This window comes from Limulus polyphemus, unplaced genomic scaffold (assembly GCF_000517525.1).
Source record: "Limulus polyphemus unplaced genomic scaffold, Limulus_polyphemus-2.1.2 Scaffold834, whole genome shotgun sequence".
Taxonomy (NCBI): Eukaryota; Metazoa; Arthropoda; class Merostomata; order Xiphosura; family Limulidae; genus Limulus; species Limulus polyphemus.
The window spans coordinates 85,071-99,360 of NW_013666444.1; the positions used below are offsets into that span (position 1 = coordinate 85,071).

The following is a 14,290-nucleotide window of genomic DNA, read 5'->3' on the forward strand; positions in this document are numbered from 1 at the left end:
ACTCTGGTCTGAAGGTTTGGCAGAATGGGTAATGCAGAACATTGATGGATGTTAGTAAAGTTTGTTATCCCCAGTAGAACTGACTGTAATAAACACCTACTGTATGTCAGTTGGTTGTTTGAAAAACATGATTGTGTTTCTCCAAGAAATACAGTTCTCTGACAAAGGATCTACAAAAATGTATGGAGTATGTGAGGTATGCATTAGTTAATCACATGAATTTGTGTATTAGCAGTTAGGAAAGGTTGCCATATTGTAGAAGAGATGCTATGATAAAATAGTGAAGTGAAGGAATGAATGAATCTAAGTTTCAAATGGACAGCAACTGCCTGTTGTAGAAACCTACAAATATAGAGGACGACGTTTTGAAAGTCTTCCGCCTTTCGTCATTAGGTCAGTGTGTGTGTGTGGTGTAGTTTGGTCTTTATAGTGTTCTAGTGAATTGTGGAGAGCTGTTATGATTGGTTGGTTAAAACATGTTTCTGATTGGAGGAGATACTTCCTGTAGCCTCAACTAATGGTAGCCACAGTTTACTCACCTCTAATCCCGAATCGCTGTTTAGTGAAGGTTTTATTGTGTTAATGTAAAAGGAATCTTTAATTTTTCTTGTCTTCCAAAATTTGTCTGTGTCGATGATTATAGTTTTTTTCCAAGTATATTTTGTGTCCAGTTGAAATGGTGCATTTTGCAAAGGTTTAATTTTGTGTTTTCATGAGTCTTGTTCTGTCTTTATGTTCCTTTATTCTTGTTGCGAGTCTTCTTCCAGTTTCTCCAATGTATGTTTTGTTGCAGGAACATGGAATTTCATAAATGACGTTTTTCTGTTTTTTGTTGGTAGGTTTCTGTTTGTTCTTCATCAGAATGGATCTTAGTGTTTTGTAAGATTTCCACCAGACATCTATATTGAATTTCTTAGCTTTTCGTTTGAGTTCTTCACTGACATTTTTCAGGTATGGGAGGTATATCATTGTAGTGGTAGTGGTTTCTTTATTTTTCTTTTCTGTTGTGGTCTTCTTCAGGGAGTTCTTGATGAAGGAAGAGGTGTAACCATTTTGTTTAAAACTGTATGATGTTTTGGCATTCTGTTTCGAAGGATGTGTTATCGCATATGTTTTCTGCTCTTTTGTTTATGCACTGGATTATACCACGTTTTATCAAGTTTGGATGATATGACTGGAAGTGTAGGTATATGTTCGTGTGGGTGGGTTTTCTGTATACAGTTGTGGTGATTTTTCCCTTTTGTCTGCTGATCAGTATGTCAAGAAATGATAACTTATTTTGTTCATCTATTTCCATGGTGAAGTGAATATTCTTGTCTATGGAATTAAGGTGTTGTAAGAAGGCTGTTAGGTTTTCACGACCGTGGGGACAGATAACAAAAGTGTTGTCAACATCACGTCTGTAGAAATTTGGTTTTATATGTGTGGATGAGAGGGCTCTTTCTTCAGACTCTTCCATGAAAATGTCTGCTAAGATTGGAGAGAGTGGTGATCCCTTGGCTAGGCCATCTGTTTGTTTGTAGAATTCCTCGCTGTATTGGAAATAAGTTGATTGTAGGCAAATAGTCGTTAGTTCCATGATGGCGTCTATCTTCATGTCGGTTTTATGTGGTAGAGATTTGTCATTCAGCAGTCGTTGTCTGGTGATACAAAGGGTTTCTCGAGGTCGGAACATTGGTAAATAGGTCTGTGACTAGAATATCCTGAGATCTGATCTGTGGCTTTTTGAGTTGTTCTATGAAATCTGTTGAGTTGTGAATGTGATATTCAGTATTCCCTCATAGTGGAGATAAAACAGGCACCAGGAATGTTGCTAGTTGATGGCAAGGTGAGTTTATAGCACTGACGATAGGCCTTAAAGGTATATTAGGTTGTGTACTTTAGGTAGTCCATAGAATTGAGGGGGGAAATTCTTGTTGGTTCTTAAGTCTTTGGCTAGTTTCTCATTGATTAAGATTTGTTTCCTAAGTTTGTTCAGTGTTCTGTTGATGAGTATTTCTGTCTTTTTGTATTGGTGTTTGTCTTGTAACTGCTTGATCTTCGAGTCGTAATCTTTGACGTCTAAGATGACTATACTATTTCCTTTGTCTGCTGTTAGAATCTTGTTAGTGTCATCCCATCTTAGACAGTTCAGTGCGTTGTATTCCTGTTTGGTGCTGCTAGGTTTTGGTTTCTTTGCATTCCTGAGGATGGTGTAAGTTTGAAGTCGCAATTGTTCAGCCATGGGTTTCAGGAGGTTTTGTGCAGCAGATTCTGAAATTGCAGCTATGTCAACTGCTGAAACTGTGCTAGGATGTATGACACAGTTTAAGCCTAGGTTAAGGATCTTGTTTTCAGCATCACTTAGTAATTGTGTACTATGTTTGTAGTTGTAGGGGTATCTGTCTTGGTCAGTTTGTTGAACTTTTGGACTTTTGCTCTAGTGTCTGGGGTGAAAAGTTGTTGAAGCTCAGCATGTTGTGTTTCAGTTTTCTTGGTTAGATGGTGCTTTTTTCGTCTATGTTCTTCTATATATAATCTTAGGAGGTTCCTGCTGGTATTGTCGAGAACTTTCTTTATCTTTGGAGTATTGAGGAGAGTAGTTCTTGTTGTAGTTGTTGCTGGTCCATAACAGCTCTTTATATAATCTTTGATAGGTTGTTTAGGCAGAGTATTCATAATGAATCTAAGTTTCAAATGGAGAGTAACTGCCTGTTGTAGAAACCTACAAATGTAGAGGACGAAGTTTTGTAAGTCTTCTGCCTTTTGTCTTCAGGTCAGTGTGTGTGTGTGTGGTGGAGTTTGGTCTTTGTAGTGTTCTAGTGAATTGTGGAGAGCGTGTTATGATTGATTGGTTAAAACACATTTCTGATTGGAGGAGAGACTTCCTGTAGCCTCAACCAATGATAGCCACAGTTTACTCACCTCTAATCCCGAATCGCTGTTTAGTGAAGGTTTTATTGTGTTAATGTAAAAGAAATCTTGATTTTTTCTTTTCTTCCAAAATTTGTCTGCGTTGATGATTATAGTTTTTTCCAAGTATATTTTGTGTCCAGTTGAAATGGTGCATTTTGCAAAGGTTTAATATTGTGTTTTCATGAGTCTTGTTCTGTCTTTATGTTCCTTTATTCTTGTTGCGAGTCTTCTTCTAGTTTCTCCAATGTATGTTTTGTTGCAGGAACATGGAATTTCATAAAAGACGTTTTTCTGTTTTTTGTTGGTAGGTTTCTGTTTGTTCTTCATCAGAATGGATCTTAGTGTTTTGTAAGATTTCCACCAGACATCTATATTGAATTTCTTAGCTTTTCGTTTGAGTTTTTCACTGACATTTTTCAGGTATGGGAGGTATATCATTGTAGTGGTAGTGGTTTCTTTATTTTTCTTTTCTGTTGTGGTCTTCTTCAGGGAGTTCTTGATGAAGGAAGAGGTGTAACCATTTTGTTTAAAACACTGTATGATGTTTTGGCATTCTGTTTCGATGGATGTGTTATCGCATATGTTTTCTGCTCTCTTGTTTATGCACTGGATTATATCACGTTTTATCGAGGGTGGATGATAGGACTGGAAGTGTAGGTATCTGTTCTACAATTTCATACCAAACTTATTGATAAAATAGTAATTTAATAAAATTTTGAAAGTAAGTCTACAAGTGTGATGACATGTCTTTTGACCCCTACTTGTAGCAAAAAAGTTAATTGTTCACACAACTTTTTTTGGTTTTGCTCCTTGGCTTGAAGATGTCTTGTTTGAAGAAACCATGATTATACAGTAAAATGTACAATGTATGACTACAGAGACAAAGCACTTGTGTTGGCAATGAAGGTTAGTAGAAACTGAGCTAAAATGGAAATAAAGGAACACCAATGTTGTAAACGTGGATGCTGTGTGAACTAGTCATTTGGAGTTTGACTTAATGCATTTAACAATAGACGTACTTAAAATCCAGGTTTGCAGTCCTGAGTGGAGCACACAAGTCAATAACTCGAGGAAGTTTACAGTTAGAATAAATAATTTACTAGAGACTGAGATTCATACACAAACAACATTTTAATGCAATATATCAAGATACTCGGCTACATCAAAAATTACTGAAGGTATCTTGAAAAGTTTCACTGTTAAAATTACTAAATTTCTCAATCTGAGCAGGTAAGGTAACTGTTCTTCAGTTAAACTTTCTATAATACTCATTAAATTACTTAATACTACCAGTAAGTTATCAATGAACATAGTAACATCCTTACTAAAGCGAAACAACTCGCCAACAAGTCTAAACAAAAATAATGCGTTTTCAAAGTACCATGTCTTTGTGGCAACATTTTCATTGGAAAAACTCGTTGGATGATAAAACAAAGATTAAAAGCACATAAAAATGCAAGCAAACTAACACATCCAGAAAAATTGGCATTTGCTGAACATGACTAGAAAACAGGACATATAAACTAGGATCAACATAGAATTCTAGACAAAGCTCACCAGTGGAAAGAAAGAAAAGTCAAAGAAGCTATCTGCATCAGACTACACAAACCTGAACTCAACAGCAACAATAGTATGCACATCAACAACCTGTGGACTACCACTCAGCAAACTCTACATGTAATACGATGATATCCTACAGATGACACCCTCCAATCACCACATCCATGCAGCCTGAGGTTTATCACACAGCCTTGCTTATAAGACACTACACAAGTACTCACAATGTCTCTTTTTATTTCAAGCCATTGAAAATTGCAGCCCATTAAAGTTTTCAAACCTAATGTCTTAATAGCTTATATTGAAAATGGCCAGCTATGACTGATATTAATTTGGTTTTGTAACACCAGTACCTGTATGAATTTTATAGTATTAATCTTTTAAAATAAATAAATTATTGCTGATAATTATGAGATAACAATAGTTATGTTAAATATTATTATAATGGTTTTTTGAAACATTCAAAAATGCTCAGTGTTGGGCAAACATGGCACAGTTTAGTGATTACTTTACATAGTAATATTTTACAAACAAATTATCAAAATTGAAAATCAAATTGTTTGGAAGTTGATGAAAAATTATTTTCCCAAGAACTAAATTATAATATTTTTGAAAAAATATTTTAGTATTTTATGTTAGCATATGATTTTGCAACTAAATTTCAAATATGTAATTGAAAAATCATTGAAAATTCAACTATATAACTTTGTCATAAAATCTGAAATGTTTTGCAGATATAATTATTATATCACAGTGACTTTTATGTGAAGAAAGCTAGCCTGAGATTTGATCTTTTGTAGAAACAGTTTGACAAAAGATTTATATAATTCTGTTGAACAAAATTCATCAGTATATGAGGTAGTAATGTTGTAATGATATTTTATAACCTGATAAAATCATTATTCATATTTCAGTATCATTTGCCAACTTATTGTTCAAAGATAACCTTCAGACATTGTGTATAGTACATCATTTTTTATGGGTTCTGGCAATAAATACTTTAAAACTATTGTTGCTGTCTCTGTATTTTTTCCTATTAGATCTATGATGCTGGTGACTTCTCGTTATTGTGTTCATGTGATAATCGAAGAGGGGAACGTTGGACAGGAGGAGAATTTCTTTCTGCTGATAGAGTGATAATATGGAGTGATGGAGGTAAAGGATATCTCTACAAACTTCCCACAAAGTAAGTTTTATTGTAATGTACAAAAGAGGCATTTGTTTCAGTGTTTGATGTTTCATTTTTTTTTCTTGCCTGTAGAAGACAGGACCAAAATGCTACTAGAAAATAGTTAGTAAAGGTATGATGAGCAATGTTGTTAAATGTGATAAAAAGTATGAGATGTACAGTTTCATTTCAGTGTAAATACTTTTGTGTTTTATTTGATCACAAATAGACTACTTGGGAGTGTAACAGAATAAGTATTTATCTAATATGGGTTTATATATATATATATCTTAAATTCTCAGATCTTGCCAACCCGAATCTGACTTTTAATACCAAACATTTTACTAGATTAAGTAAATTGTTTTTCTGAACTAGCTTGTGTTTAATTATCAGATTTTATAAATTAAAAAAAAATAGGGCAGTCAATAGATTGATTTCATTCATGTATGTGTTTTATTACAGTGGTTTGTCTGGGCTGAAAATTTAAGAACTAAACCTAGAAAAATAAGTGTAAATTGGAATTAACAGAATTTTTTTATTTTTGAATAAATAAAGTTGTTTAAACATTTGTTTAACAACAACTAAAAACTTGGAATGGTCTATTCTTTCATTGGGGGTGTGTCTGTGAGCCAGACTAGTTTCAGAGAATTCCACTCCTCATCAGTGACCCTGGACACTACCACCAGGTTAAACAAATGTTTAAACAACTTTTTTATTCAATTATGTACAAGCTGCCCAGTGTCGGCTAACAATACGAAGAGTTAGATTGTAGCGAAATGCTACAAGTTCTTCAAATACCTATAGAATGATAGGTTTCTTTTTTGTGAGTGTAAAACACTTATATACACCAATTTTTTATTTTAATCTTTTAATAGTACTAATTTTGTGATACAAAATTGGTTTTAACTGCTAGTTACCGAGATTCATATAATATTTATTATATTAAAAAAGAACAAAAAAACATTTATTACTGCAGATTTCTTGTAACATGTTTTGTATTTTTGGTTTGTTCAAGAAACTTTATTAAATCTTTTTTTTTTTTTTTGGAGAAGAAATTGAGGTTAAAAGTGTATGAAACTGTAGGCCTATATTTAAAAATCTGGTGCCACTGTTATTTATCAACAACAAAACTAATTACAGGCTAATTAAGATAAAAATACATTTATTCAATAAACTAAAGATAACTGCTTTGATAGTGTGAAAGCTTGATTTCAAATAATTTTAAGGAACTTGGGAAACCTATTTTTTGTGTGATTAATGAAGGTGGAATGATAAAATTTTGCATGAGTGTGGTATGCCTTTTAGTTACACCAAATGTGTTATGTGCCCAAATGTACTCAGCTGATTGTTGTATTATTTGAAACATAAACAATGAACACCAAGTAGAAATTATGAAAAATATGTTACTTGCTCAAAATATATTCATCTAATTTTTTGTACTAATTGAACCACAAACCCAAGTATTTGTTATGTATTATATGGTATCACCATCCTTTTTGCTTGAGGCAGATGCTGGAAAAGTTACCTTCACAGAAAACAGTTTGTAGCCAGTACACAGCAGGTGATTAATGCAAATATGAAAGAGCATACCACTTGTGACAGAGTGACTATGATTGATATTTTTGGAGAACAAATTTACAGTAGCAGAAAAAGATGATGTGGACTAACATTTATAGAATACTTTATTCTGTCTGGACTGACCAATTTGATGACCTGCTTTATGGAGTTCCACCTCTGAGGAATATTCATGTAAAATTCTTTATGGACCTGTCTGGATTTACTATCAAGAAAAAAACACAACTGGCTAGTTCTGCTTTGGTGAGCAATTTTATTATTATTTTATCTTGGATTTGGATATATCGGCCACTAAGGATTAACCATACCTTTCCTGTTGCAGAATAGATAGGATTTTTTTTTGATGGGCTACTTGTCAAGCCAGTGATGGCTCTATCCAGTGATTGGTACATTGTGTTTAAAATAGCCCTTGGTACCATATCTTGCTGATAAACAAAATAATAATAATGCAGCAGTTACTAATCACATACAACAACATGTTATATGTCCATTATGGATGGAGGGTTTAGGGATATACTGAAACTTCTTAATGAACTAGATGTGAAAGTCCAAATGGCAATAGTTTTTGCAGAAGAGTAGCCAGCATCTGCATGGAAGTCCAACCTTTAATAGCTTGTCACAAATGTGCATTGAGTTGTAGAAATAGTATTGGGTCACATAAAATAGCAGAATTTTCTGAACATGGTTGTTAGCACCATGTAAATACCTGTTAGATGAGATTATGAGAAACTTTTTAGGGGTCTTTGCAACTGCTGTTGGTCTGCTCTTACACAAAACACAGAAACTGATACTTACTGGAACTGGAGAAACAGCATGAGCATCCCCAACATACTATAGAATCTGAAGGTTTAGCATGAAAGAAAACTATTGAAAGAGGTGATATTACTTTGAACCTTCTATGGATGTCTGAAGAATGTGTGTGTCCTCTAACACTGAGTGTACACCAGGTGAAACATGAGATGTTATACATACCACAAGAACATCTCTTTGATGCTGGACTGTATAATGTGTGGATCAATATTGAAGTGGATCATCTCTTGTTTGCAGAGATTCACTCCCAAATTTATTCTGGATTCATTATGTTAGAGTCACCAACCTATGCTATCCTGGTATTGCCTGTTTTGTGTAGGAGTACACTGCTGCAGTAAAGGGGTTCCTGAGACTCCAATGGCATAAGGAATGTTGCTCAAAAGACTAGTTTCTATATCTGGAAGTGTTCAGGATATTGTAGCAATCATTGATGGGATATTAATTTTGTATTCACAGTGTGTAAAAATGTGACATTTTTATGGGTAACTTATGAGAAAGGTTGAATGACATTTACTGAACATTTTTGTGGTTGTTAACTTATGAGAAAAGGTGCACACAATGTATGTAAGTAAAAAATAAATAAGAGAATGGGCAAAATTCTCATCATATAGACCATTGTGCTTTCTTATAATTACAATGTTTAAAATTGAAGATTTACATGCCAATTGGCTTAGCTAAAGTCATATCAAAGTTCCATCAGTAATAAGTAGTGAAATGGAACCTGAGGTTAGTGCATTTGAGATGCATTAGTTTATTTGATTAAAATGTTTTACCATAAACGAATTTTGCCCATTTCAGATTTTACTTAAGAAAAATTCTAATTCACATGACAGTGCACTATCCTTAACATTTCTATAATTAAACTCTTTGTGGTCTCAAAAATCATAAGATAGTGGCTCATTGTTTTATAATCCTTCTTGTACATAACTCTCTTTTTTTATGATTATTACAACTTGATATTAAATGCTTTTATAATTCCTTTTTTTTTTAAACTAAGTTCTGGTGGTCTTGGTGCTGTTATGGAACGTTACTGTGTCTCTGAAATGTATTTTCTTGTCAGCAGTCTTGTTCTCATAAGTAACTCTGAATGTTAGGCAACTGCTTAATCCTGTTCTGCACAGGCCTTTTCTTGTCAGAATTCATTTAAAATCTTACTTAGTTCTGTCTGCAGGTGTTTATTTAGTACTTTAATTCCTTTCTACATATTACTTTAGGTCTGAGTTATGATAATACCTAACTAGTTGCTATAAATATTTCTCTGTTGATTGCTAATATTACAAAAGTTATCAAAATGCTAGTTATTAGCTACCACAGTTCTTTTCCTGCACAAAATATTCCTATATGCTTTATATTTCCCATTTTTATAGGATTTTCTATTCATATAAAAACATACTAAGTGCTCTGAAATTTCTTTCTAAACATCTCAGCCTCAGTTGTATGAAGAAATGCTTTTCTAATACACAGATTTTTTGTTCTTGAGTTTGATTACAAAATTTTACACAGTACTTAATAATTTGCCTTGCCCATATTTCCTTTGATCTCAGAATTACTTTTTTATATTACTTAGTACTCTGTAATTCTCCTTTTGCATATCTTTCTTAGTTTCAGAATGTCACAAAATGAATGCATAGTATTCTGTTATCCCTTACTGCACAGTTTCTTGTTTTCAGATTTATTACAAAATAATATCCAGTGCTTCTGTAATTATTTTCTGCACAGCTCTTCTTGATCTCAGAGCTATTGGAAAACATTGGTCCATGCTATTGTATAATCCAACTGATGTTATAATCTCAGAATTTTGCAGAGTGTTGTTAAGTATTCTATAATCTTATTTTCTACACTATTACTTGGATTTCAGAATTGTTTTGAAGGGTTACCCAACACTCACAACTTTCTTGACACATACTAATACTATCATAAAAATTATTTAGTAGCAGAACCAAGCTAGTATGGAACCAGTCTGTTTTCATAGTATCTGAAATTCTTCATCTCTGAACCTTTATTATTTCAAGAAATTTTCAATATGACAATCCTGGACTACGTGATTGGGAAATCACCTAAGTTTTTAAGCTAATGGAAAATTGTCAGGTTTTGTAAGGCTGGATTTTTTACAGTAGGTGTCCGTGACTTGTTGGTAATAAATTTCTCCTATAAACAAACATCAACACCATCTGCTTGTTTTAAAATAACATATTTAAAACAAATCAAATGTACATAAAAATGTTTGTTATGCTGTTGGTTATCAAAGTTGTATCCAAAGCTCTAACAAATTTTCTCTTTTTTCATCAAAGTTCACAAAGGCTGGTTCAGTTACTTTAGAATGCAATTAACAAGATAAATTATTCTTCTCTACTCTGTTATTACAATACAGTGTGTGATAATGTCACTTTAAAAATGAAAATTATACACTTTATCGCTAGACTCACAATCACACAGTCTAGAACTAGAACTAAATGATATTTTGATGCATAATTATATCCTGACAGAAGTCTAGAACATTCCACACAATAATAGTTATTCTGATCCAATAATATTCAATTAAACTAACGAGGAACTCGGAAAGTTCTAACAACATGATGCAATAATCTCACTATTGTAAACAATAGCTAATTCATAACAATTGAACTACACAATGTATGAGCTGTAAACAATTATGTAAACAAACTTACCTTAAAATATTGCTTCTAAAAATAACTAAGTATGACATCCATGCTATATAGACTACCTAAATCGTAACTCTTGTATTAAACTTAAAGTTGTGTATATCTAACAAAAATGTAGTTTTAAATTGTTATGTAATATAGAGTGTGAATGTATTCATGTAGTATAAAGTTTGCTTAGTTGGGATATAGATTTTAAAACATTAAAAGATGAAATTGTGTTCAAGGAAGTTAACAAGAAAAGAACTGTGTAATACTTAGAGTGAATTGTTAAAAAATAAAGCATAAACGTCTAATGATACTACAAAAGAATCATGAGTTCTTGAGTAATATTTTGCATCCAATTCCATAGAAGGAATCAAGGCTTAACCTGTAATGTTTCAGATAGAACTAAACATATATAATAATAATAATAATAATAATTTGAATATCCTAGAGAAATTTGCTTTGTTATTTGAAATAGCTATTATCCCCTGCTGTTGTCATGTTGACAAACTTACATGTTTATTGTGAAATTTGTAAGAATTTTAATTGAAATTCTTTAGCTTGTGTTGGTTTAGAAACTAATTGTAAAAATGCTTGTTCACAAAATCTGGTCTTCATGTATGCTGTTATCTAGCATTTCAACAATCAAAAGTTTATTTGTATTCTTGAAACAGAGCTTACCTGGAAGTATATTATAGTCCAGTGTTTTTTGTTTTGTTTGTTTATTTACATAAATACAGTATATTTATTGTGTGGTTAGTGTTATAGTAGTGAAGAAATTAAGTAGAAATATTCAAGAAAAATGAGTTACTCTTTGTGTTAGGATAGACTATTTAAAAAATTAACTTATTCAATAAATATTTGTTACTTCTGTATGTTTAAAACTTGTATGCCATTAATTATTGTTCATAGAAATATGTGGTGGTATTGTTTTAAGGTGATTTGCCTTTTGTCTTTAAAAACTGTTTAGAGTTCCATAAAAGCCAAAATATTGGGTTACTGTCATCTCATTAGTTAGACTGTGTTGATGCTCACTGCACACAGGTAGTGTAGAAAAAAATATCCACTGTAATTTTGGAGCTAAGAAAATACTGTAATGTACCTGTCTCTGTTTCTTAATCTATATAATTGTTATAGAAGATGTTTCAGTTAGCTTTGGTATGTTTATCTGACCTAACTGCAAATGCTGAGTTTTTGACTAACTGACATTGCTGTATTTGTTGATTTTAAATTCTGAACATTCAGATTGGGCTCTCCTAGTAAGTTGCACACAATATTTTCAAAACCTAGTGTGTTTTTATTAGAATAAAGAATTGTAATTGCATTGGAAACACCATTTTGAAATAAAAATGTTTTGTAAGATCTAGATAGTGTATTTGGTTAGTTAGCTTTTAAAAAATACCACCAAAACACCATTTGTGAATAATAAACAGTAGTAGAAAATCATGTTTTTGTAAAAAAACATTTTAGATTACATGTGATTAAGAAACTAAACATATTGTGAAAAAAAATTGTCCTCAATACAACTTAGCATAGAAGTTTTGATTAGTTCAGTAAAATTTTACAATAAAAAAATTATATATTCACTTTTTCATGTGCTATCTGCAGTAATTTTTTTTATGGTGTTAAAAATACTAAATATTAATGAACTTAAGCTGAGATTATTCCCATTTGACAATTGGTAAAGAATAATGAGCTGGTCATAACTATGCATGGAACTGTGGTATTGACTCAGAAAGATGAAATCTTTGTTATATGTAAAATTAAACCATTGAATGTATTAGGTATATAATTTTTTTTAATTTTCTCATTTATTAGAAGAGAAATGATTATATAATAAAAAAAGCTTATTGTGTTTCACAAGGTAGGAAATACTGTTTGAATATTAGTGCAGTGCCATTTAATTATGAATATATTTTAGTAAAGATACATTTTAATTTTTTTAACAGCAGACTGAGAGGAAAGGCCCTTAGGTTAGTGATATTATTGACCTCTTGCTTCTCTCAGTATCTTTTAGTTCTCTGTTTTCATTTGTAATTCAAAGCTGCATGATTATGGTTTGCATGAATGCATGTAGAACGTTTGTATTTAATTATCTTTTAGAACATATTTTAAGTTTAATCTGTTTTTAATCTGCTGTTGGTGCACACATAATTTGCATTATTAGTATTACCTGTACTTCATTTTTTGCATCAGACATTTCAAATATTCTGGTAATAGTAATGTCCTTCAGACAGAAGAATATAGTCTGGCTGACGAAGTATTTTGTTTTCACCCTCACCATGATTTTCCAGGTGTTGCATTATGGAATTGGGTTCTATTTGCCAAGTTTTTAAGAGTGGATTGGATTATACAATGAAATGCTAAATATTTTTAAGAAAGTAAAAGAACTTTTTCCAAAAATAGATATATTTCTGAATGGTTATCTAAATTAAGAACAAGTGATGAGAAACAAACAATTTAGTAAGAATTACTACACTGTGGCTCAGCAGTAAGTCTGAGAGCTTATAACACTAAACATTTGTTTTCAATACCCGTAGTTGGCAGAGCACAGATAGCCCATTGTGTATAGATTTATGCTTAACAACATATAAACAAAAATCATTGTTATTAAGAAATAGTTTTGCAGTTTTCCTTTTTTCTTTAGTAGTTAGTTCTAATTTCAAATTTTTCTGATAGTTAAAAACTCCAAGTTTTCTTAAATTACAAAATATATGCCCACTTTTGTTTTCAAGTATTTGCATTTGTATAAAATGTAAAACTTAGTATTGAGTTCAAACATTACTATTTTATTATATTTGATGATCGTTAGTTAAATTTGCAAACGCTTTTCATCAGGTGTTGCTAGAAGATGCCTTATGTTTAAAATTATCTGGTGCCCCATTGTATTTTGTGAAAAAAACAACCTAAAATATTTGTGGTTTAGTACTCAAAAATATGAATATGACTTGAGATACACATTGGATTAAGGTAACTGCAGTATTAACTAGATTTGGGCAATTAACTTGATTACATTGATTAGTGTTACATGAAATTGATTGGTCAGAATTATTATTAAGTTGATTAATGTTATAAAAATAATCAAGTAACCAAAATTAGTTTCCAGTTATTACTGTTTTTGATTATTCCAACTGTTCAAGTAATTGATATATTGCAATTATGATTTCTCATTATAATTTTCTGTTAACTTAATAATAATGAAAGTCTTCCGGATATATATCCGGAAAACCTGATATTTCTAAAAAATCCTGAAAACCTCCGGTTTTCTTCTCGAGAAACACATTTTTTAAAATTATTTATCGGATTTTGGTGTTCCATGCCATAGATAAGCGTTTATGCAATTGCGAGGTTTGTTTACATTCGGCGACAGGGTGCCACCATTTTGTAGTCTGGCAATGCTTGCTGGCGTATACGAGACCTTGTATGCTTATAATGCAAACTTCATGTCATGTGAACGAGATTTTATCTCGAAAACGTGCTTTAGAAAACGCGGTCATTCTTTTGTGTATTTTTCTGTTGAGCAAGACAATTGAAGAGCCTTATCTATTCAAAGGTGTTTACAGAAGCGATAATAGATCAAATGAACTAAGAACTCTTCGTAGTATCTTAGGTGATTATGTTTTGGATTTTAATGATTATC

General features: G+C 31.9%; 1 protein-coding gene across 2 annotated transcripts in view; it reads left to right on the forward strand.

Moving 5' to 3' along the window:
- LOC106460777 (WD repeat-containing protein 7-like) overlaps positions 1 to 14,290 on the forward strand; it is a 211,384-nt gene that overhangs the window by 21,319 nt on the left and 175,775 nt on the right. The window contains exons 4-5 of one of the 2 annotated variants that reach the window (XM_022387558.1): positions 5,493 to 5,638; positions 12,600 to 12,623. In XM_022387558.1, the coding sequence (XP_022243266.1) occupies positions 5,493 to 5,638; positions 12,600 to 12,623 (170 nt within the window). The remainder of the gene's footprint in view (positions 1 to 5,492; positions 5,639 to 12,599; positions 12,624 to 14,290) is intronic. The other variant, XM_013920513.2, reaches the window with a different exon arrangement.